This window comes from Alligator sinensis, unplaced genomic scaffold (assembly GCF_000455745.1).
Source record: "Alligator sinensis unplaced genomic scaffold, ASM45574v1 scaffold527_1, whole genome shotgun sequence".
In the NCBI taxonomy this organism is placed as follows: domain Eukaryota; kingdom Metazoa; phylum Chordata; order Crocodylia; family Alligatoridae; genus Alligator; species Alligator sinensis.
This window is the reverse complement of record NW_005841958.1, coordinates 3,274,341-3,301,364: the sequence shown is the minus strand read 5'-3', so window position 1 is coordinate 3,301,364 and position 27,024 is coordinate 3,274,341. Positions and strand designations below refer to the sequence as shown.

The 27,024-nt window shown below is 49.1% G+C and overlaps 2 protein-coding genes across 2 annotated transcripts in view; both read left to right on the top strand.

The window, feature by feature from the left end:
* Positions 1–8,522, top strand: part of LOC102369547 (trypsin-like) — an 18,390-nt gene extending 9,868 nt beyond the window's left edge. The window contains exons 5-7 of the mRNA XM_014518483.2: positions 65–318; positions 2,280–2,416; positions 8,044–8,522. Coding sequence (XP_014373969.2) covers positions 65–318; positions 2,280–2,416; positions 8,044–8,196 — 544 coding nt within the window. The 3' untranslated portion in view covers positions 8,197–8,522. The remainder of the gene's footprint in view (positions 1–64; positions 319–2,279; positions 2,417–8,043) is intronic.
* A 9,317-nt stretch (positions 8,523–17,839) lies between these two features.
* Positions 17,840–23,163, top strand: LOC102385661 (trypsin-like). The gene is made up of 5 exons (XM_006020552.2): positions 17,840–17,879; positions 18,618–18,777; positions 19,739–20,001; positions 21,622–21,758; positions 22,595–23,163. The coding sequence occupies exons 1-5, from the start codon at positions 17,840–17,842 to the stop codon at positions 22,745–22,747; spliced, it is 753 nt and encodes a 250-aa protein (XP_006020614.2). The 3' UTR covers positions 22,748–23,163.
* Positions 23,164–27,024: the final 3,861 nt, after the last annotated feature.

Here is a 27,024-nt window from a genome sequence, read left to right as displayed (position 1 = left end):
CCCCCCCCCCCCTCTCAAATGCAAGTTAAGATCTAGCCCTCATGTAACACATGTTTCACCATAGCCTACTCAGAGTGCGCCTTGGGGAATACAACATTAGACGCCTGGACTGGACAGAGCAGCTGAAATTGTCCAGCAAAGTGATTTACCACCCGAGCTACAACCCCAGGACCAAGGACAATGACCTCATGCTGATCAAATTGCTCAACCCAGCTTGCTTGAACAAGAATGTACAGACCCTGGAACTCACCACCAGCTGCCCTGTTACAAACACAGAGTGTGAGGTGTCAGGGTGGGGCACAACCATCAGCCCTGGAGGTGAGGTTCAGGTTTGGCTGGGTAGAGGGACCATCCTTACAGTGAAAGGTTTAGAATCAGCTCGAAGCACCATATTATGGCCAACCAATGGTCCATCTGGCCCTGTATCCATATCTGTAGCCCCACAAAGACCTTCTGGCCAACTTCCTTCCAGCTGTGGTCAAGTTGTCCATCGAGCTGGCTGGAAGGAACCCAGGAGTCTGGGTTTATCTTCCTTTCACTGGTCTGGGCATGTCTTTTGGTAGAGTGTCAATGTGGGGATCCATAAGCTCCTTAGATGCCTTTAAGAGGCAGCAGGCACTGTTCAGAGCTGTCTGCTCCTTCCCTTCTCTTGATCTCTGGTTATTAAGCCATAACCTTCCCTTTCCTTCCTGTTTTCTTATGATTTATCCAATGGAAATGGGTACTGTCTATTTCTTGGACTCCCTCCAGTCATGGTAGGGGATTTGGAGTTCCTGGTGGGCTTAGGCTTACCATCATCATCAGCCTGTCTCCATTTTTGGCCATAGTAGACGTGTTAGAGCAGTGGTTTTCAACCTGTGGTCTGTGGACCCCCGGAGGTCCACAGACTATATCTAAGGGGTCCACAAAAGATGACTGTGATCAATCAAAAGTAGGAGAATACTCACACTTACTATTAAAAGGGGTCTGCACCTCCCTTCTAAATTTTAGGAGTCCACAAATGAAAAAAAGGTTGAAAACCACTCTGTTAGTTGGTAAGTCTATGGATCAGGCATATCTAGAGAGATCCACCCATGGCCAGACCTTTCCTAGTACCCAGTGATGATGGTTGGGTCAATACATAAGAAACAAAAGAAAATCCATCCACAGAATTCAAAACATCTCAAATTTCTCCATTTTTGAGACTGGAGCTTTTTCCACCAAAACACCAATTTTAATTTATTTTTTATTTATTACAAAAAGTCTCTTAAAAATTTCACCAATTTCTGTTGAATTGGTCAAATTATTTTTAACTCCCCCCCAAACAAACAAAACACTAGTGACAAAAAAACCCAACCATTCAAACTCAATTTTCAATTTTTACATTTCGAATGGATTATTTTGAGTGACAATTGCCTCCAAAAACACGGCCTGAAAAGGTTTTTTTTTTTTGCAGGGTGGGGTGGGAATGGATTTTTATTCTAATTAGACAACATTGTTAGATGTGAAATTAACTTCCTTTTTTTTATTTAAATTTGCTGGTTTAGTTTGAAATGATCTATCTGTCTCTCTATGAAGATGGATGGATAGACAGACAGACAGACATATCTATAAAGATACATAGAGACAGATAGATAGAGATTAACGTGCTTTTCGGTAAGCAGGAAGAAAAATCAGCTTTTCAATGTGTATATTCTCTTTGTTGTTAATTTTTAGCTTCACTTTTGTTCAGTAGTGTGGCAGAAATGGCTCTTACCATATTTATTGCATATAATATGAACTATAGTTCCCAGTAGCTGTTTTTTGGGAACATCAGAGCTGCCGTTTACTGGGTTAGACCCCAGGTCTGTCTTGCTCAGTCTTGTGTGTCACACAGCAACAGAGCAAATGTTGAAAGGGAGAGTGAACAGGTTGCAGCCATGGGTTGGTTTTTTTTCCACTGTTCCTCTCCTGCTTGAAAGGGGACTGGACCATTTCTTGGAGGAAAGGGGCATCAGGAGCTATTGAACATGGGAGTGAGGGGTACAGCCTTTGAATCAGAACTGCAAGTCTCAGCTTCCACAACATCTTGTGGCAATGAGTTCCATGCTTTAATTACATGTTGTATGAAAAAGAACTTCTGGCTCACATTGTAGGTGAGAGAGAAATTCATTTATAACTAGCAGTATAGGATAGGATTCCATATACCATTGCAGTATAGTGTAGTACAGTATATAGTCTGCCTCCGGGGCCTTGGCAATTTCACCCCCATCCTGCATCTAGCCTTTGAACAGAACATCCTTTGTGTTATTCTTTTGCAGCCATGTACCCCAGCATCCTCCACTGCGTTGGTGTCAACATTGTGGACCAGGCATACTGTGAGAGTGTCTCCACTGGCCTTGTCACGAACAACATGGTGTGTGCTGGCCATTATGGAGGCCGAGAAGACTCTTGCTATGTAAGTTGGATGGCTTGGCACTAATCCCTGAGGGCTTGAAGGGCCAAGCTATGTTGGAGTGGGGGCTGATGGAAAGGGGGTAGGATGGGGGAAAGACATGGGATACCCTTTGTGTTAGCTTGAGTGATTCCTGGAGGTTCTTCTGTAGACATAGGAGACTGGAGGCACCTGTCTTCCCAGCCATCCTGACTACCCATATCATAGAGAGCCTGTCCATAGAGATTCCAGGCAGTCCTTCTCTGGGGGTGAGATCAAGGTGAGTTGTGAGGAACCAGAGAAGGATCTGGCATGATTGAGCAATTGGACAACTAAATGGCAGATAGAGATAGGTGTCAAGTGATGCATATGGGCAAAAATAACCCAAAATAGATCTACACTAGGATGGGCTGTACATTAGCTGTTACCACGCAGGGAAAAGACTTGGGAGTCAATGAACAGCTAAAAACATCAGCTCTGCGTGAAGCTGCTGTCAAAAAGGCAGACAAAACACTAGGAATTATTAAGAAAGGAACTGTGAACACAATAGAAAGTATCATGATTAGGGATCTATTTAAGCTGCCGTTTCGTGATCTTTGAGGAAACCGGCGATCTCCATGAAAAATGGCGCTGGATGTGATTTCCCATGGAATCGACCCCCCCAAAACCCAGAATACAAAGTAATTGCCTATCACTGCAGCCATAGAGAATATGATCTGAGTGAGAGCTCCTGAGAGGCCAAGCTAGTGATGTAAACTAAGGGAAGGTGTCAGGAAAGGGAGTGTTTTGGGAAAATCAATGGTGAGGGATGGGGCCACCAGGACCCCTCCACCAATCAGTGATGAGAGGCAGGGGTGCTATGAAATGCCCACAAAATTGGATCTACATGCCATGAAGAACTTGTCTTGCCATGATTGAAGTAAGTCCCTAATCATGATACCCTTTTATAAAACCACGGTGCGTCCACACCTTGAATATTGCACCCAATTCTGGTCCCTGCACCTCCAAAAGGATCTAGAAAAGGGAGGGCAATTATGTCAGGCGGAGGGCCACTTACTGAGTTTTGGCAAGCCACTGAGGGCCGCATGAAGGCAGCCAGGGGCAGATGAATATTAATTTTCTAAATCTTTTAGGGGCCCCATGGTTGGATAGAATGGCCCGCAGGCCCACCCCTGATCTAGAAGAATTCAAGAAGGTCCAGAGATGGGCAACAGAGTTGATGAGTACTATGGAGTGGCTTCCCTAGGGGAAGAGGCTAATGAGGCCAGGCCTATTTAGTAGGGCTGTGCGAAGCTTCAGTCCCTGATTCAATTCGGCAGAGATTCGGCCTGAGTCGGTGGCCAAATCTCTGAATCTGAATCAAATCAGAGGACCCTTTAATCTCTCTGAATCAAAATGGAACCCTCTGAATCAATTCAGAGAGATTCGGAAAGATTCGGCAATTTGGACATAGATACAGCTTTAAATGTTTTTTCCACATACCTCTAGGTAGCAGACAGCTTCTGAGTGCTGTGATGCTGGGGTGCATGGAGTGTCCCACAGAGTGTGGGGGGCTCTCCAGTGCGCTCAGCAGCAGACCCAGAAGTGGACCAGAAGCACAGCTGGTCCATTCTGGGTCTGCCAGGGACCCCCCCCTCCTGGGCCCCCAATTGCTGAGCCAGGGCGGTGCGGGTGGTCCCCACTGTGGGCTGCCTAGCAGACCTGGAAGTGGACCAGAATTACTTCTGGTCCACTTCTGGGTTTGCTGCTGGGCACGTGGAGGGCCCCCCACCCCCCACTCCTGTGGGATGCTCCATGTGCCCCAGCATTGCAGCATTCAGAAGCCATGCTGGTACCTCAATGTATGTAGAAAAAACATTTAAAAATGTGTCTATGTGTGAATCAGTGATTCTCTGAATCAGCATCAAAACTTCAGATTCAGATTTGGCCAAATCGAATCAGGGACAGTGATCCGAATCAGTGAATCGAATCACTGTCTCTGATTTGGGCCGCATCCGAATCCGAATTGAACAGAGCCCGCTTCGCGCACCCCTACTGTTCAGTTTAGAAATGGATGTTCAAGGGTGGACATGAGAATGACTTACAAGTGGAAAGTCAACAGGGATATATTTATTGACTCTCTTGGCAGACAGGAATGAGGGGTCACAACATGAAATGAGTAGGTCATCAGTTTAAAACCAACACCAGGAAGGCCTTTTTCACCCAACTTGGAAGGAAAGGGTGGAACTTGTGGCCACCAGATGTGGTGGAAGCTGATTCAACAAGGGATTGGACCAGTTCTTGATGGAAAGAGGCATCAGGAGCCATGGGGTGTGGGTGTGAGGGACACAGCCTCTGAATCAGCATTTCCTGGACTTCCAGTGCTGGAGGCTACAAGTGAGAGAGGAACAGGGGAAAAACCCAGCTGAGATCCAGCTCAGTCCCTTCTAGCTTCTGGTCTCTGCCCCTGGACTCTGGGCAAGATGGACCTAGGGTCTGACCCAGTCATGGCAGTTCTAATGTCCTTGTGATGCATCCTTACTGCTGCTTCCTTAACTCTACTGTGATGCGTGTCTTTAACTGTAATTTTGGGTGGAATTCATGGCCAGGATCATTCCAAGAGAATCTCCGAGTAGCTGAGGGCAGGCTTGTAGCAACAGGAGACTATGGGAGAAGCAAAGGTTTCCTGATAGCTCCAGGAACCATGCATAGAGGATGCTGGGAAGACACCCAGCCTATGCCCTGGATTGGAGTGAGATGAGCAATGCACAGGTCCTCTGCTGCTACCTACAGGCACTGGGCTGATTTGCACGGGATGGTAGCAAGACACCTGGACTTTCCTTTGTTAGTTGAGGCAGATGGGTCCAGTGGTTAGAGCAGGAACTGTGGCATTTTTGGGATTCCTTCAGACCTCAATAGGAGCTCGACCACATCCCTGTGGGGTGTGACACCCTGACTTAGGTCTGTGTCTATGCCTTAGTTTCCCCCAAAGGCATAATGCAAGACAATAAAACACAGGTGCCTACCAAAGTCAAGCTCCTGACATTCAGAAGATGATTCAGGACACCTGGGTTCTATTTTCAGCTCAGTCACTGATTGGCCACGTGTCCTCGGTCCCCTCATTTGGCCTTTTGGCGCTTTTGTTGCTTCTCCCAGTTCCCTCCTCCCCCTTTTGAATATGATGCCTGTTTTGGGGAGGACAGGAAACTGAATAATACTTGGGGGAGTGGGGGGTGGAAATGCATTCCCTGTCTTATTCAGAGCCATCTGTATCAGAGGTAATTTTGGAACACAGCTTTAAAGCCAAGAGTGGTGGCAGATGACAGAACAAGGAGCAATGGTCTCAAATTGCAGCAAGGAAAGTTTAGGTTAGACATGAGGAAAAACTTTCTCATGAGGAGGGTAGTAAAACACTGGAACAGGTTACCCAGAGGTGGTGTGATCTCCATCCTTGCAGGTTTTGAAGATCTGACTAGACAAAGCCTTGGCTGGGATGATGTAGTTGAGGATGGTCCTGCTTTGAGCAGGACTAGATGTGACTTCTTTAGGTCCCTTCCAACCCTAACTTTCTGTGATTCTATAAGGGCATCAGTGGTTGGACACTGAGGTTGTCCTTGAGCAGAAGAAGGATTAGCTTGGGGGGTGGAGGGGAGATGGTTTCTTTGCTGCAGTATTGCTCTTTGTTTGGCACGAGAAGAAAGTCTAGGCAGCAGGGAATGAGGCGAGCGATATTTGAGCCAGCCAACACCAGTGATTTTCCACTGCTTCTTGGCACAGAGCTTCAGCTGTTATATTCATTAATGGTTTGCATAAGAGGGGAGGCCCTGGAGCACTCTTGGAATGGAGCTGGTTGTGAAAATGGCCATCTTGCGGCGGATGTAAATAATAGCAAGTCTGAGGCCTCTGAGAAGATACTGACATTCCCTGTGCAATTGCAAAGCAGCAGGAAGGGAAAGTTGCCTTCTGGGAATTCCCTCTGATTGGGAAAATCGGTAGGGACCTTAAGATCACATCAGAAGTTGCATGGGGGAATCCCAGGATCACAGAAAACAAGGGTTGGAGAGGACCTCAGGAGGTCACATCTAGCCCAACCCCCTGCTTCAAGCGGGACCAGCCCCAACTAGATCATCCCAGCCAAGGCTTTGTCTAGCTGGGGCTTCAACACCTCCAAGGATGGAGATCCTACCACCTCTCTGGGTAGCCTGTTCCAGTGCTTTACTACCCTCCTCATGAGGTTTTTCCTAATACCCAACCTCGACTTCCCTTGCTGCAACTGGAGCCTATTCCTCCTTGTTCTGTCATCTGCCACCGCTGAGAATAGTCCAGCTCCGTCCTCTTTCAAACCCCCCTTCAGGTAGTTGAAGGCTGCTATTAAGTCCCTCTAAGTCTCCCCTTCTCTGGACTAAATAAGCCCAGTTCCCTCAGTTTTTTCTCATAATCATAGGTCATGTCCCACAGCCCTACCATTTTTGTTGCCCTCTGCTGGACTCTCTCCAATGTGTCCACATCCTTTCTGTACTGGGTGGTCCCATACTGAACACAGCACTCCAGATGTGGCCTCATCAGCACTCAATAGAGGGGAAGAATCACTTCCCTTAATATGCTGACAATGCTTCTACCAATGCAGCCCAGGATGCCATTAGTTTTCACAGCAACAAGGTCACACAGTTGGCTCCGATTCAGCTTATTGTTCACTGTCGCCCCCAGGTCCTTTTCTGTAGAGCTGCTGCCCAGCCGGTCGGTCCCCAGCCTGTAGTGGTGCCTGGGATTGTTCCATTCAAAGTGCAGGACTTTGCACTTGTCCTTATTGAACCTCCTGAGATTTCTTTTGGTCCAAATTTTAACTCAGTATCTCAGGAAGTAGGAAAAGAAATGCCCCCATAACTCAATGTATTTTGGTTGGCTGCTGCAGTGACTCACAGGAGCTGTAGGACTTTTCAGAGGTGCTGCAATGCTCATAGGGTCTATATATCCCATGGTGCCTCAGGGGCAAGGACTCCCCTAATGCACTGTTTCCTGTATCCATGGACTTTGAGGATATGGACTGTGGGGAGGGGATTGCCTTCCTCTGTATTCCTCTACCTGGGATCTCTTGAACCTAGATTAACAACCATTTACTGAAGCAGGACACTGGCTGCCATGGACACTCCTGCTTCCCCTGTGGCTGGTTCAGGTGTGATGTTTTGTGTTGCATCACGGTTGACGATAGTTTTACACATTGGTCAGATTTAGATAGGATAGTTTGGATAGAGATGGTCCTCCCTTAGGCTCGGTCACTAGGTGACCTCTGGAGGTCCCTTCCAACCCTATTTCTCTATGATTTTATGGGACCAAGGTGTGTCCAATGTGGCAGCCCAGAGAGCCAATGAAGAAGGATGTTCATCTTCTGGGAGGTGCCATGGAGTGCGTTCTAAGGTCAAATATCACCGTTTGGAGTGAAGATCCCATCATTTCATTGAAGAACTCTGACAAAAGGGTGGTGGTGGTGGTGGTGGGGGGGGGGAAATAAAAATACCTCATATTTCTCCAAAACAGAAAGGAATTCAACCCTGTTGGCCTCGGTGTCTTTCCAGAGTCTTGTCATCGTGTTGCCAGTCAGAGTATAGGTCCCGTGCTCTGAGCATCCCAGTCTGCAGTCCCTGGCACTTCTTCCTCTTTCTTTGTCTCCACAGGGCGATTCTGGGGGCCCCCTGGTCTGTAACGGAAAACTCCAGGGTATTGTTTCCTGGGGGCCTGAAGTCTGTGGGGACCCAGAGCGACCCGGCATCTATGTGAATGTCTGCAAATTCATCAGGTGGATTAGGGACACCATAAGAAACAACTGATGTCTCGTCCCATCTTGGGAAAGGAGCTGGTCCTTCCGTGACCTGGATCGTCATGTGGGGGCTTGGGAGTGAGAGGATTGGATGGGAACAACCTAGAAGGGCTCCATTTGAGGGAGTGTCCTGTTCATGCCCATCTAGGAATCACCCTGTTGGTTATTTGTCTCTCCCCTCCATGCCTGGTTCTAAGTCCAGGAAGCAGAGATAAGCAGGCTGATTCCTAGAAGGGCCCAACTTGAGTGAATTTCCTGTTCCTGGTCCCTCTGGGGGAGCCCATCTAGGCTCTGGTAAAGTTCTTGGAGGCTGTCTCCACCATGCTCTGTATGAAGGCAAACTAATAAAGTCCTCCACCCTCAGGGAGTGGGTATTGCAGAGAAGCACAATGTGGTTTCCTGTGTTGTTTCTTTGTCCAGCTCTGTGCACGCCTGTCCTCCTTCTAGGAGGGTCTGGGTCCATTAGTTCCCCATCAGTGTCACACTTGTGTTCCTCCCAGTGTTGGCTGGATTTGTCCTCTTGACTTATCCCAACTAGGTATGGAGTCATGGATGGTGACTTGTTGCATGTGATTTCATAGATTTCATAGACATTAGGGCTAGAAGGGACCTTGGAAGATCATCGAGTCCAGCCCCCTGCCCCGAGGGGCTGGAAGTCAGCTGGGGTCATAGGATCCCTGCAAGATAGACATCCAAATTTCTCTTGAAGGTGTTCAATGTAGGTGCTTGAACCACCTCCGATGGCAGGCTATTCCAGACCTTGGGGGCTTGGACAGTAAAGAAATTCTTCCTTATGTCCAGCTTGAAACGGTTTTGTTGTAGTTTATGACCGTTCGACCTTGTCATCCCTTGGGGTGCTCTGCTGAACAAACATTCCCCCAGATCCTGGTGGTCACCCCTGATAAACTTATAGGTGGCTACCGGATCACCCCTGAGCCTGCGCTTTTCCAGGCTAAAGAGCCCCATAGCTCTCAGCCTGTCATGACACAACCAGTGTCTATCTACCTTGCAGTCCTTTATATAACCATCAGAAAGTAGGGTTGGAAGGGACTTCAGGAAGTCATCTAGTTCAGCCCCTGCTCAAGGGAGGATCAGCCCTGAGTAAACCATCCCAGCCAAGGGTCTTTCCAACCTGCTGGGCCCTGCTGTTGAAGATTTCCAGAGATGGAAATTCCACCACCTTTCCATTGGGAAGCCTGTTCCAATGCTTGATCACCTTCAGAGTCATAAAGTTCCTCCTTATCTCCCACCTCAGTTTCCCCTAATGCGGCTTGAGGCCATTGCTCCTAGCCCTGTCCTCTATGGCCCTGGAGAAAGGTCCATCTCCACAGCATTGCCCTTCAGGGATTAGAAGACTGTGATCAAATCCCCTCCTCAGTCTTCTCTTCTACAGACTAAATAACCCCAGTTCATTCACCCTGTCCTCCTCCATCTTGCTTCTGAGACCTCAAATCATTTTGGTTCCTCTCCATTGGGGTCTTTCCAAACTGTCCACTTCCTTCTTTGAAGCATGGCACTCAGAAATGAACAGAGTTTCCAGGTGAGGCCTTTCTGGAATGGGAGATCATTGCCTTTGATTTTCAAATGATGATCCTGTTGTCACAACCCAAGAGGCTGTTGGCTTTGTTTGCAACTACAGCACAAATGCCAAATCTCTTTGTCACCAGGGTGGTCCTAATGTTTGGGACCTTGGGCCTGGTCATTGGGCAAAAGGGTTGTTATGTAGGTTGGAGGAAGCCTTTTTTGGTCTGGCTGAGAGCGGGGGGTTGGACTGGATGTGACCTCCTGAGGGCCTGGCCAGCCTGGTTGTCTTCATCTACTGACAGATCCTTCCTCTTGAGTATGAGAAAGATGCTTCTTTCTCATCCTCCCATTCCTTTAGCTCAGCTCCGTCCATCCTTCACTGCCAACTCCCTTCACCACTGATCTTGATGACCAGGCTCCTCAGGCTCCTCCATCATTACCTAGCCTCTAGCTCTACTGCTATGGTTATGCTGGACACCTTTTCTCTTGGCCTCAGCTGCCTCCTAGCCACCCCTGAGAGACTGAGTCACCATGGTACTACCATGTAGGTCAAGAGCATGTCTCTGTCCTCCCCCTGGCATAAGACCTGGATTCCCGCTATGTCACTTAACATCATCATGGGACCTGCATGGAAGAGAAACCTGCCTCAGTTGATGTCACCAAAGAATTCATAGCTCTGTGGCCAGCATCTGAGGTAGATGGCCACTATCATTCAGGTCTCCATAGTAAGTGTCCAGGATCGCATCTCCTCCATGGGCAGGAGACAAAATGGCTGTTGTCAATCACAGTTACCATCTGGGATGATGAAGACAAGATGGTGGCCATCTGTCACACCCCAGTGGGCATAATTAGCCATTGCTACATGGGAGTTTTTGTTTTTTTTATTTCTCCTCTAGGGAGACGCCAGCAAGTTTATCCTTCTCTGTTCTTGCTCCAAGGAAAGCCATGGTTTTGCCCTGCAGGTCAAATGTATCCAGATGTAAACATGAGAGTTACCTAACCAAGATGTGCTTGTCTGGCCTGGGGACAGGATCCACCCACCGCGCCCTCTGCTCTGAACATGCCTAGGCTTGGCACCCTTTCCTTGAAATAGCTCCCTCTCCCAATGTGTTGCTGCCACACCTTGGCCCTTGCAAGTATAGAAGCTCTGGAAAGGTGTAATTACCCATGTTAAGGATGAGGTGACAACAGTTATTAGCTTCTATTGGGTGACTTCATTTCATATATTTTTAAAGCCATATAAAATAGGTAGATGACTTTCCAATGAGAAGCAAAACATTGGTTTTGTTCCTGGCTTCTCACAGGGGAATAGACCTTGATGTTTCAGGACTGAATGGGGCCAGGACTGGTATAGGTCTGTCCTTGCAATAGGGAGCTCTATCCCTACCCACTCTATATCCCCTTTTCTCTCTTGGGATCATAGGAAAGTAGGACTGTAAGGGACCTCAGGAGGCCACATCTAGTCCAACCCGCTGCTCAAAGCAGGACTAGCCCCAACTAGATCATCCCAGCCAAAGCTTTGTCTAGCCAGGTCTTCAAAACCTCCAAGGATGGAAACTCCACCACTTCTCTGGGAAATCTGTTCCAGTGCTTCACCACCCTCCTAGTGAGAAAGTTCTTCCTAATATTCAACCTCATCTTCCCTTGCTGCAACTTGTGCCCATTGCTCCTTGTTCTGTCATCTGCCCCCACTGAGAACAGCTGAGTTCCATCCTCTTTGCAACCACCCTGGAGGGAGTTGAGGACTGTGATCAAATCCCTGTCTTTCTGCCTCCAGATTCTATGATCTGAATTCTTTTGCAAGTCTCCTGGCTTTAGCCATGGCTCAGGCAACAGGAGTTTGAACCTTGCTCTGGACTTGTTTCTCTCCCAGTTGTCTGGGCAACAGTTAGGACACCTGATACAGCATCATTCAGGCTGGAGAATCCAGGCCAACCACATTAGATGGCAGCTACACTGCTCCCTTGGGTGCTGTTGGCTACAGAGATGGGCACGAGGTCACCCATGGATGCTGAATTTAGATAGATGAACTCTACTTCCACTGGAAGGGATTGGTGGACCCCTGTCCCAGATCAGCGCAGATCTGGGGGGCTTCATCTTCCTGGCTTCCTTGGGGCAAAGTCCAAGTCTCCAGTTGATATAACAGGCTGCCACTTCATTGGTGGCACTGGGGACAGTTTCTCACTTTGTGTCCAGCAGCACTGGCTTCTCTGGGATCAGATTCCTCATCCAGAAATTGCCCTTTTAAGGAAACTCCAATAGCTCCCAACCCAGTGACTCCAAACCCTGGCAGACACTGCATGTTGCTCCACTCAGGTCAATGCCCTAGCAAATGTCAACCAACCACTGTTCCACATGACCAATCCCCATGGCCTCTCATGCTAGACTGGGCACACCAGCTCTGAATTAGCTCCTACCTTGCCCTCAATGTGTTGAACTCACACCCCATCCATTGCACATCTAGGAGGTCCCAGCAGTTGTAATTAATCATTGCTAAGAGGCGGTGATGCTCATTATCCTTCCAGCTTGTCATTACCCCTTGGTGGAGTCAACCTGGTGGCTTTAATCCAGTTGTCTCAACATCCAGCTGGCACGCGAAGAAAGAGGGAGAAGGCGGCTTTGAATTATACTGTAGTGCTGGCAGAAGAAGCCATCACCTTCCACAGCTCATCAACATGGGGTGGGGTGGCCTTGCTTTTACAATGGCCACCCTAGTGCAAAGGTACTTGAACGTGATTTGTGGGGGGGTCCTCAGTGAGTCTGAAAGCCTATAACTACCAACACTCATTATTTTTGGAGACAGATTAAGGTTGTAAAAAGCCTGAGGAGCTGCCTGGTCAGAAAATTACCTTTGGGGTCCCTGCATCTTGTGTTGGCCAATGTGGCTTCTTCTGTAGCTTCTATGTTGTGTGGGAAGAGATGGAGAGTCCATCACATCCCTCAGGGATGTGTTCCAGAGGATAATCACCATAATGAAGGGCCCTATTTCTTACCAGCATCAGTCTGGTGCTAGCTCTCATTGCCTGTCTCTTGTTTCTCTTTTCTTTGCTAGATCTGAGAACTCTAGAAAACATCAAGTCAGCTTGTCCTCTTCTTGTGGGCAAGCTGAATAGACTGAGCTTTTGTAGCATGCTTCTCCCCTTCTCCAAACCATCCCAGCCAAATGTCCATCCAGCTTGCTCTTGAAAATTTCCACAGATGGAGACTCCACCACCTCTCTGGGCAGCCCATTCCACTGCTTGACCCCCCTCGGAGTCAGAAAGTTCCTCCTCAACTCCAACCTCAATTCCCCCTGCTGCAGTTTGAGGTCATTGCTCCCAGTCCTGTCCCCTGCAACCACCGAGAAAAGTCCATCTCCATTCTCTTTATAATTGCTTTTCATGGACTGGAAGACTGTGATCTCCAGGTTTTTGACATCTTTTTTTAAAGGGCTGGAGGCCAGATTCAGGTCCCAGTTCCACATGGAGAGGGCAGAGCCATCTCCTTATTCCCACTCTAAGGGGCACATTGGCTTTTTTCGTAGCTATAGTGTCAAACTCAGAGTGGCAGCATGTGGGGGTTAATGCTACACTGGTCTACATACCACCAGCAATTTGGTATCCCTAACAAGGTCTGGGTAATAAGTACTGTCCCCCAGAGGTATAACTGGTAGGACCATCTCCCAGAGCAAACGCCTGATCTAGGTAGGGAGGAAGAGGTATCACCCCAGCCAGAACCTGTAGAATTAACAAGGGGGATGCTTCTGGGTTATTGTATTTTCTCATATAAATAACTTGCAACTCCCTCCCAACCCCCAACCCCCAAGCAGCTGGAAATTAGAGTTTGCATTATATGTGCAAAATATGGCACAAGCAGTTTCTGCTTCTTGCTGGACAAAAGCAGACCAAGTACCCACAGTGATCCAAAGCCTTTCTGAAAACAAGGTTTGTGTTTTATTCTGGGGTGTGTTGTAGTCAAGAAAATATGGTACATGGCAATTGGTGGCCAACTGTACTGGTTAGGCTGATATGAACCCCATAGCTGCTGCTTTGTCCTTCTCATACCTGGAGCTACACCTTACTCCTGGATCTGCTGCAGAGAGGTACAGGTTTGAAAATCATACCCATGGATCATGTCTGATGAGATGGCTGGACACAAATGGTGAAGATGGCTCCTCACATCCCAGGAATCCAGTGGCTTCCAGGAGGGTCTTCCATAGTACCCCAGGAGAAGCACATCCTGAGCCTCATAGAGGAAATGTCAGCCTGTGGGCTGTCTATCTTGAAAGTCAAGTGTTTGTTGCCATGAATATGAAGATGGTGGAGATGTGGTGAGAGAAACAAAGGCTGAGAAGGGATTGGATTCAGTTTTGCTGTTGAGCTTGTGGGGAAGGGGGTTGAGATGGTGAATGACTTGAGATAGATAAATAGTGGGGGGGTCTTGGGCAGATGGGTGGATGGATGGAGGAGGTGTGGGATGGATCAGTGGAAAAGTGGATGGAGAAGTTGGTGTGATGGATGGAGTGATGGATAGATCAATGAATGAAAGGGGTGTTGGATGGATGGATAGATGGAGGGGATGAGATGGATGGAAGAGTGGATGAGAGGAGGCTTGGGATGGATGAGTTGAAGTATGAATTGAAGAGATGTTGGGATGGATGGATGGATGGGAGGTTTTGAATGGATGTGTAGAAGGAGTATGGGATGGATGGAGAGGATGCTTGAGGATAGATGGATCGATGCAGTGGTGTGTGGAAGTGAATAGATCGAGGATGTCTTTGTGGATAGATGGATAGAAAGAGTGGGGGGCATGTCAACAGAAAGGAAGAGAGGTCTGACTGACTGGTGGTCTGTCCCCACCCTTCCCATAAAGAGTTTCCACGGAGCCGAATTCACCCCAATCTTGGCCAGGGCCCATTCCATGACCAGCTTGTTGGAGACCCCAATTTGGGTAGGGTCTGGGATACCTCTGAGTTAACTAACACCCTGATCTCACCCAGGGCTTTTGCAACTCTAGGTACTATGAGCTCTCCTTTGAGTGTGGCTAACGCACCTGTAAAACCACCCACCAGGCTTTCCCCTTTCATGTGCAAGGATTTAATTGCAGTATCAGATGCCTGCTAATTAAGCTAACAAGGTCTTATCTCCTCTCCCTTTTTCTGGAGAGATTTGCATGTAAGCTAGATGGCGCCTAACTGAATTCCCTCTAGCTGGTATAACATCGTCCCCTTCATCCTCCCTGGGATGGAGGGAAGGAGGGGGCATTTGGATGGATGGATGGATGGGTGCAGCATTGGAAGCATGGATGGAGGGAGAGGATGATGGATGGAGGGATGAAAGGATGGATGGAAGGCATGTTAGTTGGGTGGATGGGATGGATGGATGAATGGGGTGATGGATTTGGGACATGTTGGATGGATGAGAGGAGAGACTGAGTCAGCTGATACCACCCCTCCCCCATGTCATGGGCCTCAGTCCTAGGAGCCCAGGCATCCTATTCTGGCCTCCCCACAGGCTCCTCCATGGACACGGGACTGGTTTGGCCAGGCGGTGCCAGGAGGAGTGACTCACCGGCACTATTAGGAGGAGGGAACAAGCCTTGCCTAGGGCCAGAGGAGGGCAGCCAGCTTAAAAGCCAGGCTCATTTGTGAGGCTGAGCTAAGCCCATGGGTGGAGGGTGGTGCTGGCAGCCTGTGGGGCCACTGGTTTGAGTCCCAGCTCTGGCAGGAGGCATTGGGGCCCTGCACCCTTGGTGTCTGGTGAGTCCTGGGGGGCACTGGATAGAGGGGAGGGGAGGGGAGGGGTGGGGTGTGGAGGTGTGTACTTGTGTGCCTCTGGGTTGAAGGAGGTGTGTACCTGGTTGTGAATGTGTGAGAGAAATGGGAGGTGTGTGCACTAGTGTGATTGTGCTGTGTATGTATGCATGCACTAGGGTGTGTGTTTGTGCACATGTATCTGAGAGAGATAAATGGGAGGGCTTAAGAGTGTGTGCATGTGTGTGTCCACACTAGTGTGATTTATATTGGGGTGTGTCCGTGAAACCAGTGTGATCATGTTGGGGGGTGTGTGTGTGTGCGTGTACTAGTGAGATTGTATCAGGGTGTGTGTGAGACAAATGGGAGGGTTTAAGACTGTGTGTATACACTAGTGTGTTTGTGTTCAGAGCTGGGTGTGCACTAGTATAATTGTGTTGAGGTGTGTGTGTATGCACTAGTGTGTGTTGGGGTGTGTGTGCACTAGTGTGATTGGTGGGGGGTGTGTATGCATTAGTGTGGGGGTGTACTCATATGATTGTGTTGGGCTGTGTGCCTGACCAATGGAAAGGTTTAATGGGGTGTGCACTAATGTGATTGTGTTAGGGGGGTGTGTGCGCATGCATTAATATGATTGTGTTGTGCAGTGTCTTTAACTGTGCGCCACCCATTTGCAGACACATACATAGTTGTTGGAGGGTCTAAGACTGTGTGCACACACAAGTTTCTGTACTGGGTGGAAGTGTGTGTGTGCATGTGCACACACGCACAAGTTTCTATATTGGGTGGGTGTAGGTGTGTGTGGGTGCACATGTTTCTATATTGAATGTATGTATGTGTGTGTGCACACAAGGTTCTATATTGGATCTGTGTGTGTGTGTGTGTCTGCACACATGCATGCACACTACTGTGTTTGTATTAGGAGGAGGATGTCTTTCACTGTGCATGCCACCCACTGGTGTGAGTGTGTGTATGTGCATGTGTACAAGACAAATGGGAGGATTTACAAGTGAGTGTGTATGCACTAGTGTAATTATATAAGTGTGTGTGTATACGCAAGTTTGTGTTTGCATGAGAGGGCCAGTATGTAGGTCTAGATGGGTGTGTGTGTGTATGTGTGGTGGCTGTGTGCCTGTCACTGTTTATGGACACGTGTGTATCTGCAATGAGAGGACAGTTGTGTTGGTGTGTAGGGACTGGCATGTGTGAGTGTACATGCATCACTCTGTGTGTGTGTGCGCGCGCGTGCATCTGCAGGGTAGAATGCAGTGGTGTTGCGTGAAAGTTTTCGTGCGTGGGTGTTGGGTGTGTCTGCATCTGTGTGTGCTGGCACAGATGTCTGTAGGTGATAGTGGGATTGTGCTGTGGTAAAGGGACGAGGTTGTGGGTCTGGTGTGTGCGTGTGTGTGTTGGCAGGGGAGGGTGTGATTGTGTTAGGGATGTATAATGTGTGCTTGAACTTGATAATGGGGGGAGGGGTTTGGAGGGTGTGATTGTGTTGAGCTACTGTGTATCCACTCCATCTGCATGCGATTGTGTTTGTGTGTGTGTATGTGTGTGTGTGTGTGTGTGTGTGTGTGTGTCTCGCTGTGGGTGTGCACACAAGGAGGGGGAGCATGGCTAAAGGGCAAAGCGTGTTTGGGTCAATGCCTCATCGCTACCTGTGTGAGTCCAGGACACACACACACACATGCACAATCCAGGCATCCAGCCTATGCACACGTGCACACACACACACACACACACACACACAGAGGCATCCAGCGTACACACACACGCACACTCCCTCAGGCATCCAGCATGCACACATGCACACACACACACACACGCACACCTCAAGCATCCAAGCGCGACCCCCCCATCCAAATGTCCAGGACACACACACATGCACACACACAACACAGTGTCAAGGATACATGAACACAAAATCCAGGAATCTGGCATATGCATGGATGTATGTGCGTATGTGTGTGTCCTGGACACGTGTGTGTGTGTGTGTGTGTGTGTGTGTGTGTGTCCTGAACACCTGGGTTCTGTGCACATGTCTCAGATGCCCTTGGTTCTGTGTGCATGTGTGTTTGTGAGTCCCAGATGCCTGAGTTCAGTGTGTGTGTGCACAAATGGGTGTGTTACAGAAGAGCTGGAGCCAGGGGTTGGGGCTGGAGCTGTAGGATACCAGTGGGTTAGCAAGAGGGTGCCAGGCATGGCATGGCCAATGGGGAGAGCTGGATAGGGTGGGGGGTGCACCCAGGAGTAGGAGGGGAATCGCAGCCTGTTGGGTTGAATGGGGCGGGGAAGGGCCAGTTCTTGCTAATGAAGCCCCCTCTTTCCTCTCTCCAGACCAAGCTGCCTTCTCCCTGCCCAGTGCTACCCACTGCTGCCCACTGCCACCAGTGCCATGAAGCTGCTGGGCTTTGCTGTGCTGCTGGTGTTGGCAGGTAAGTGTGTGCATGTGTGTCCAGATGCCTGGGTTCTGTGTGTGTGTCCTGGATCCCTTTGTTTTGTGTCTGGGACACCCTGAGTTCTGTGTGTGGGTGTGCGTGTATGTGTATGTGCATCTGGGACACCTGGGTTGTGTGTGTTTGAATATGTGTGTGTTAGGGAGACCTGGGGGGGCATGTGTGTGTGGCATGTGTGATGCCTGAGTTTTGTGTGTGTGTTTGTGTCTAGGACACCTCGTGCTTGTGTGTGTTCAGAACACCTGGTATGTGTGTGGGTATGTGTGTGTGTCTAGGACACATGGTGCACATGTGTATGTGTGTGATGCCTGGGTCTATTCAGAACACCTGCTATGTATTTGTCTCCAGGACACCTGGTGAATGCATATGTGTGTGGGTCCAGGACACACATGCATGTTTGTGTGTGTGTGTAGGAAACCTGGTACATATGTGTGTCTAGGATACCTGGTGTGTGTGTGTGTATGTGTCCAGGACACCTGGTATGTGCATATGTGTGTGTGTGTGATGCCTGGGCTATGTGTGTCTATCCAGGACACCTGGTATGTGTTTGTGTCCAGGAAAACTGGTGAATGCTCATGCATATGTATGTGTGATGCCTTGTGTGTGTTTGTGTGTCTGAGTGTGTGTGTGTATGACCCCTGTTCCTTGCAGCCCAGCCACTACCCCTCCCCTCTCCCCCCTAGTCGGGTTGTAACTCCTCTCTCTCCCACCCCGCAGCTGCTGCCTCCAAGACCCCCCGCATGCTCCGGGGCTTCCAGTGTCCTGATGACGCACATCGGTGGGACGTGGCCCTCTATGAAGGATTCAAGTTCAAGTGTACGGGCGTCCTGGTCCACAAGAACTGGATCCTCACACTCGCTCACTGCAACCCTAAGGGGTAGGCTCACCTCTGAGCTGGAGGGGGATGGTGGGGGTGTCCTATGTCCCCTTAACTCTGCCCACTATTTTAGCTGTAACCAGAGGTCTCATTTGACTTGGAACTGACTGGGATTTTCTCTGTGGCTGCTGGGGACAGGACTAGGAGCAATGGCTTCAAGATACAGCAGGGGAAGCTGAGGCTGGCGATGAAGCATAAATTCCTATGAGGGTGGTCAAGCATTGGAAGCAGCTAGAGAAATGGTGGAGTCATCATCCTTGGAAGTTTCCAAGAGCCGGTTGGGAGGACGGGTGGTTGAGTCATACTGGATGGACTGGGATGAAATGACCTACCAAAGCCATAGAGGACAGCTTAGAAACAAAGGCCTCAAGCTACAGCAGGAGAAACTGAGCCTGGATATGAGGAAGAACTTCCTATGAGGGTGGTCAAGCATTGGACCAGGCTAGAGAGGTGGTGGGGTCTCTGTTTCTGGAAGATTCCAAGACTGGGATGGGCAGATAGGAATGGTGGAGTCATACTGGATGGAGTGGGATGGAATGACCTACCATGGCCATTGGGAATGGGTTAGCAATGGCCTCAACACCAGGATGGAGAGATGCTGGGCAGGGCTGGTTTAGTCAGGGCTGACCCTACCTTGAGCAGGGGGCTAGACTAGATGTGACCTCATGAGGTCCCTTTCCCTATAATTGGTCTCTGGCTATGACCCAGATTGAAGTTCATTTCAGCTCCCCCAAGGTGTCCCTCACATATCTGCCCTTTCCCGCATGCTCATTGTTGTGATTCCAACTTATTCATGAGGAGCTATGGAGTCAGCCTCCTGGCATTGAAGAGTTTGGGGTATCAGGACCGCCCCCCCCCCCCCCCCCCCCAAACAGTCCCGTCAGCCTATCTAAGATCCCTGGTGAATCATGGCCTTGTGGAAGTCCTCCAAATAACCTTCTTCCTTCCTTCTGCATTGCAGGCAACTTTATGCCCGCTTAGGGCAACGTAATTTATTGCAACCGGATAAAATGGGGCAGCTGAGATTGTTGAAGAGGCGCTTTCCCTATCCCAAGTATAACAGTGCCACCAGGGATAATGACATCATGCTCGTCAAACTGTCCATGGCAGCCAACGAGAGCAAATACGTGAGGACAGTCTGTCTCCCTGATTACCCAACCCAATGTGCTGAACCTGAGGAGCACTGTATACTCTCGGGCTGGGGCACCAGATTCCTGAAGAACGGTAGAGTCACTGGAAAGGCGGAGGGCATTTCCTCCCCCGTTCTTTTCTCCCTGCCTCCCTTCTGCCCCCAAAATAAAACAAACAAACAAAAAAAGAAATTGTGGACCAAAAATATCACGGGAGAGAAGGAAGCCAATTGTTTTGGTCAGTGGAGCCTCTCAACAGGGTTCATTTCAATCAGGAACATTGACAATGCCCCTTTGTTTGCTCTGTGGGCACTGACACATGATGCATTTATTTTAGGATAAATTCTACTCCATGATACTTTATTCTGGGGTGAGGAGTGGACACATGGCAGTGGCTGTGGCCATTAGAAATGGGGGGCTTTGACAACTGGAAGATGTTATTTTTGTCCCCAAAATATGTTTTTTTTTTTAAATGAAAAAGAGGTTGATACTGGGCCTGTCTACACATGGATTTACACCATCTTAAATTTACTGCACAGTAAGTTCCTGCACAGTAAGTGGGAATGGGCCAGTGTCTACATGTGCAGGCATTAAAGTGCATTAATGCTCTGTGTGGACTGACTTAGGACTCAAGTTAGTCCGAAAAAAGTCCACACACACAGTAAAGCATCTCCATGTGCACAGTAGGGCATCTACACGTGCATTACTGTGCATAACTAATCAGGTGTAAATTTGATACCTGCAAGATGCAGAAGTTGCCATATTTACTGCACAGTAAAGGTGTACACATGTAGATGCACACCCATACTGCGCAGTAATTTTGGTTACTGCGCAGTAAATATGCATGTGTAGACACGCCCACTGACATTTTCCCAGTGGAAAATTTTCCCAGTGTTGACAAACCGATGGGGTGATAGGTGGACAGACAGATGTAGGGTGGAGTAGATAGATAGATAGATAGATAGATAGATAGAGGGGGTGTCTGAGAATAGATGGATGTGTAGATAGATAGTGGTAGGAATAGATGGATGGATAGCTATGTAGAGGTTTTATGTGGGGACGGATGGAGAGAAAGAGAGCGTGGGCATGGACGGATAGACAGACGATCAGCTAGCTCAATAGATGTGGGTGTGGAGATAGATAGATAGTATGTGTCAAGATGGATGGATTGAGAAGGGGTGTGTGAGGATGGACGGATGGATGGATGGATAGCTAGAAGAGAGTGAGGATGGTTGGATGGAGAGGGTGTGTGGAGATGGATAGAAGCTGGGAAGGTGGAAGAGAGGGATGCATGATTGGAGGGGGGCATGGGGATGGACGTATGGATAGTGGGATGGATGAATAGATAGAGAGGGTATGTGTGGAGATGGATGGTTGGATGGATAGATACATAAAGGGGAGTGGGGATGGATGAATGGATGGATAAATTGGGCTGTGTAGATGGATGGATAGATGGGGTGTATGGGGATGGATGGCTTGATGCATGGATGGATGCATAAAGGGAGGTGTGAGGATGGATGGATGGATAGACAGATAGATAGATGGTGTGTGGGGGATAGATGGATGGATAATGAAGGGGCGTATGGGCATGGATGGATGGACACTGTAGCTAGACAGACTTACCATGAGAAGAAAGGCTCCTATTCTTCCCCTCCCCAACCCTGCTGATTCTCTCCACAGGCCCCTCCAGCTTAACCTCCCTTCATCCCCACAGGGCCCCCACCTGATGTGCTGATGTGCGGCAATGTGACTGTGGTCTCCTACGCCACCTGCCAGGCCTCCCGCCCTAAGGGCCTCACCCCCAACATGATATGTGCCACCGTGACCACGGGGGGCACCGATGCCTGTCAGGTGATGGGGACAGATTCAGAGGAAGGGAAGGGGCCAGGGAGATGGGTGGGTGGGGATGTCCCTGGCATAATTTCTTGGAGAACACAGGGTAGGACCCAGCCTGGCCCCTGCCCCTCTATGCACTGCCCCCTAGTGATGGTGTGATGAATAACTCTTGTTCTGTGATGGGCACTATCTACCCTCAGCTCTGGGAGGGGAGTGGGTCTGGGAAGTCAGAGCAGGGGGGGCTGGGACCCCAGACACCTGGGTTCTCTCCCATCTCTGGGAGGGGAGTGAGGTCTGGGGCATCAGTGCGGGGGGTGGGGGATAACCCTCTCTCTGGGAGGAGAATGGGATCTGTATTTAGAGCATAGGAGACTGGGGACACCTGGGAACCCGTACACCTGGGTTCTCACCCATGCCTCAGTTTCCCCATCCCCTCTTGGACTCTGTAGACCACTCTGGGCAGAATGAGGCCAAGGCCAGCACCACTGGGCAGAAGAGGGGGGTAAAATAGACCTCCTTGATCACCAGGTTCAATAAACACAGGCATACATGAATGAGAAGGACTACCCAATGAGTTTTAGTGTGGAGCAGTGGGCAACCTCTGCAGACCCTTGGTCTCTCTCTCTCTCTCTCTCTCTCTCTCTCTAATTAGCTGCCCCAACTGAGGGACCATTGCCCAATTCCCAGCTTCTGTAGTCTTCTAAGGAAGGGAGCGTCTCTATCACTATGCCCATTCTCCTCTCCCCACCAGCTCTTCCCTACAACGTGCTCCCTCTGGAAGACAGCAGCAATTCTGGCCAAGGTGCTCCCAGGACACTCTTCCTTTACTAACAAGTCCCTTTCCCCCACAGGCGGACTTTGGTTCCCCCCTGGTCTGCAGTGGTGTTCTGCAGGGCTTGGCCTCCTGGGGCTTTGAGGAATGCTCCTACTCAGACCCGCCCAATGTCTTCATCAAGGTCTGCAAGTACATCAACTGGATCCGGGAGGTCATCGCTTCCAATTGACTGGGGATAGCTCCAACATAGATACATCCCCCCTCCCTCTCCCCCGACCATTTTGCTCCATGTCTTGCTCCTGGGTGCCCAAAATATAGAGATCTGCATTTTGTTGCACGGGGATTTGAATGTCTTGCATGTCAACAAAAGTCCTACAAGTCAATGGTCCATCAACCCCATGTCTTACAGCCATGAAGGAGGACTTGGAAGGCTTGGTGGAACAGGGCCACCATCAATGTACCACCAATAGCTTTATCTCCAATGGTGGGCAGTAGTGCATGTTAAGGAAATGACATCCAATTTTCTGTCTGGGTGAGTGGTTTGATTGTTACACCCAGAATGACTCCAAAGGCTCTTATTTTATCTGGAGAAATACAAGGGTCTTCTGGGGTCTGGCTTATTGGAATATCAGCAATTTAGCAAAATTAGTGGAGGAGTTTTATACAGTTCATCTTCATGTTCTTGCCCGTTTCTCTGGCATTATGATCTTTTGGCTAGTCAGCAGGGAGCAGGAAAGCTCTGAGTCATGATGCGAGACTGTTGTTCACACCTGGAGTCATCTTATGGATGGTGGATGGATGGATGGGTGGATGGACGGATATGTGTGTGTGTATGGATGGGTGGGGGGGTGGGCGTGTGGGAATGGATGGATGGGGTAGGTGTCCACAACACCTGCCAGTTGATAATAGATGAATTTATTGATACAGAGTAAGAACAAAAAAGCAGCAATACAAACAATCAAACAATTCTACATCTACCAGTCCTAGGGCTGTCATCAGAGTCAAAGTTCTCTGGTCAGGATGCAGGCTCCACTCTGAGACTCTTTCTCTTAGATGTCAGCAGTCTGGAGGTGCAATGCCAAGGCCCACAGCTCCCCTTCAGTGGGGTGCATGAGATGGGCTACTGGTAGGCCCTCAGTCTATGGTGGCCTTGGGGACCCTTCCTGGGGGATGGGGACAGGGATGGGAACCCCTCTCAAGGAAGAAAAGGAGGAACGGGACAAAGGGAGGGATGGGAGGGATGGAAAAGACAAAAGGAGGGACGCTTTGTTACTCTCAAGTCTCTGCTTTTGTAGTCTCCTTCTCCTTGATGACTCCTGATGACTCTTCATGTGTGGTTATCTCTGGTTGGTTCTCTCTCTGTGATCACACGTCCACGTAGCCTTCCGGGCCTTGCCCTAATTTGGCCTGTTCCCCTGAAACTGGGACTTAGGCCCCCCTTTTCTCTGAGGCCTTGTTGCTGGTGTCACTTATCTTGTGTTATGGGACAGTATGGTATATACTTCTTTGGTTCCCAGGATGTGTCATTGTTGTGCCAGACAACCTGTCTGCCTTGAAGGCTGTGATCTCGTGTTATGGCATGCCCCCCTTCAGTTCTCAGGCTGTGCCCATCTGTTGGCCTTGTGCTAGACAGACCATCTACTTTCAGGGCCATGAGAAGCTGTGTGTGTGTTTCCCAAGCTCTTTAGAAATTCAGTTAACCCCTGTTGCCCATCTTGACCCCTTATAATGCATATATCTATACCTATAAGCCAATTCCCCCCAAAACAGGCCTTTAAATACTGTTAAAGCCAACATATCTCCTCCTTGAAGATATATCTTCACACTAAACTGAACCATAATCACTGGCATCACCTGGAATGTCCATAAGATTTGTGGGGAACTCCACCAGTCATCCCAGGAAAAGTATGATGGCATTCGTGGTCAGGGACTCCAATGGGCTGGCGCTGTGATGAACCCTTAACCATTGTTCAAATGTTGCCCATACCCACTCTGACTCAGTCTCTTGCCTCAGCATTCCCTAGCCCAGCAAGCAAGTTTTAGCCAATTAGGTTTAAATAGGCCTCCCATAGTGGGATTGGGGAATGTACGGCCCGAGATGGCTACTAAACCTTTTACACAGCATTTTAGGTAGCATGTCACTCCACAGTGAATGTCTTATCTGATTGTCAAGATGGCTATTCAGATCAGAAAAAAACATTTCATGGTCAGAATCTCAGGACCAGCCATGTCCTTGGCAACTTTACCTCTCCTGTACACTGGGCAATGCTTTCTTGTTGTATCTACTGGGTGCTTGGTGCCATTGTAGCACTACCAGTGCTCTTCCATCCTGTAAAAGGCTGGAGAAATGCCAACAGTTAGGACTTTCCCAACCCATCATGAAAACCAGGCACGCTGTCTGCACAGGAAGGCCCTGGTCTTCCTGGGGATCCCATCACTTTACTCTGTGTTCCCAATCTCTGCACAAATTCTGGGAGTTAAACAAACTACATTACATTACTACTTCTACTATACAAGCTAAAATACATATTTAGCAAAAACAAACAAAACCAAAGAAAAAAGAAAATAGCCCCCCACCAAAGGATGACAATAAAACAAACAATCAATCCAGCCTTCTCGATCTTTGGCATGGCTGAACTCTGAGAGGTCTTGGAGGTGATGTTCTGCATGATGCACCATTTCTTGTAGCCACTCTGCAGGTATTTAATAGCCTAGCAAGAAGTTTTGCTTTACACTTCATAGTCCAGCACAGTTGACATCACAATCACTTATAGCAATAGCATTTTACAGACAGAGCAAAACACAATCACTACACATAACACAGTCAAGCTTGATTCCTCTCTGTACCCAGCAAACTTCACAATGCTTCAGTGGTGGGTCCAGCCTGCGAACACAAAGACAAAAAGGGGCTCACCCCTCAGTTAGTTCACTTTTAGCTGGTACACTGTGGCTGGCTTTGCTTGCCCTATAGCCAGGTTGGCACTTATCCAAAAATTTCCCCTCCTTGCACCTTGCAGAGGCTGCTTTTACAGCAGTGCTCTCCTCTCAAGGTGGTGCCAAGGTGTATCTCTGCCACACCTCTCTTTCCTTGGCCTTCACCAAGGGTTTTTCTGTCAGGGTGTGCTCCCTCTATACTTTTCCCAATGAAGGGTAACCCACAAGGCGGTGGGAGCTAGGGTTTTAAGGCACCCTATGTTCACCCCTGCCCATTCCCCATGGTGGTTATGTGACATTTTGCAGAGCCTAGCCTGCTACGGGTAGATCCATCACACTAACCACACCCAGGAGGGTGGCAGTTTTAGGTCATACCCAGGACCAAACTCTCCACTTTCCTGCTCTGGTCTTCTTTACTCCTCATGGGCAGTCTCTGACTTCTGGGCTTCCTGACACCTCCTCGGGCCAGTTGAGATTGCAGGCTCCTGGCTCTGGCAGCTCTAACAGTGGTCTTTTCACTCTGCCCCTTCTCTGGACTGCCAGATCACTTGGTCTTCTAGGACCCTGCAGACTCTTTAGTAGATCTTTCTCTCTCTCACTTGGCTCCCCTCAGGCCCTCTGGACCCATCCAGCTCTATTCTCTCCTGATCTACCCCCTCCTGGACTTCAAGTCACTGACTCTGCTTCACACCTTTCAGACTGTGTCCCTGGCTTCCCATGCTCTCACAAACTCTGGCTGGGCTCTGCTTTCTAGCACCCACTCTCAATTCCTCTCTCTGTGCTCTGTGAGTCTCTCAAACCCCTCAAAGATCTATGCGCTCTATGTCAGTGAGCAATATACATCGACCCTCATCAAGACGGAATTGAAGGATGAGAAAGTAGAAGGATTGTGGGTTAGGTTACATGGGGGGCAAGGAGAAAGGGATTTGGTAGTAGGGGTCTGCTACAGACCCCCCACACCAAGGGGAGGAACTAGACTCGGGGCTCCTGAGGCAGCTCTTGAAGACCATAAAAACTAAGGAGGCGGTAGTCATGGGGGACCTAAACTACCCAGACATCTGCTGGGAGACGCAGACAGCAAAGTCCCACTGTTCACACAGGTTCCTAACCTGTGCACAGGACCTCCACCTGATGCAGGAGGTACACGGTCCTACTAGGGGGCATGCCTTACTGGACCTGGTATTGGCAACGGGGGATGATATGGTAGGGGACCTACAGATCGGTGATCATCTGGGGGCAGTGATCACCTAATAATAGAATTCACCATAAGACATTGAGTGGGTAAGGTAACTAGTAGGGTGAAAGTGCTAGACTTTAGGAAAGCTGATTTCAGTGAACTCAGGTGATTAGTCAAGGATGCACTGCAGAGTAGGAGTTTTGAAGTGATGGGAGCCCAAGAAGGGTGGCTGTGCCTTAAGGAAATGATCCTTCAGGCACAAAGGGAGACGATCCCAATGTGAGGAAAAAGAGGGAAAGGGGCTAGGAGTCTTCCTTGGCTGACCAGAAAAATCCAGGGCAGCCTAAGGGCCAAAAGGGGAGCATATAAAAAGTGGAAACGGGGAGAGATCACCC

What these genes read in the sequence shown, in the direction of transcription:
- LOC102385661 (XM_006020552.2), top strand. Translation starts at nt 17,840, where the DNA reads ATGAAGCTGCTGGGCTTTGCTGTGCTGCTGGTGTTGGCAG. An exon ending in CACCAGATTCCTGAAGAACG is followed by an intron (nt 20,002 to 21,621) that starts GTAGAGTCACTG and finishes TCATCCCCACAG; the next exon opens with GGCCCCCACCTGATGTGCTG. An exon ending in GGGGCACCGATGCCTGTCAG is followed by an intron (nt 21,759 to 22,594) that starts GTGATGGGGACA and finishes TTTCCCCCACAG; the next exon opens with GCGGACTTTGGTTCCCCCCT.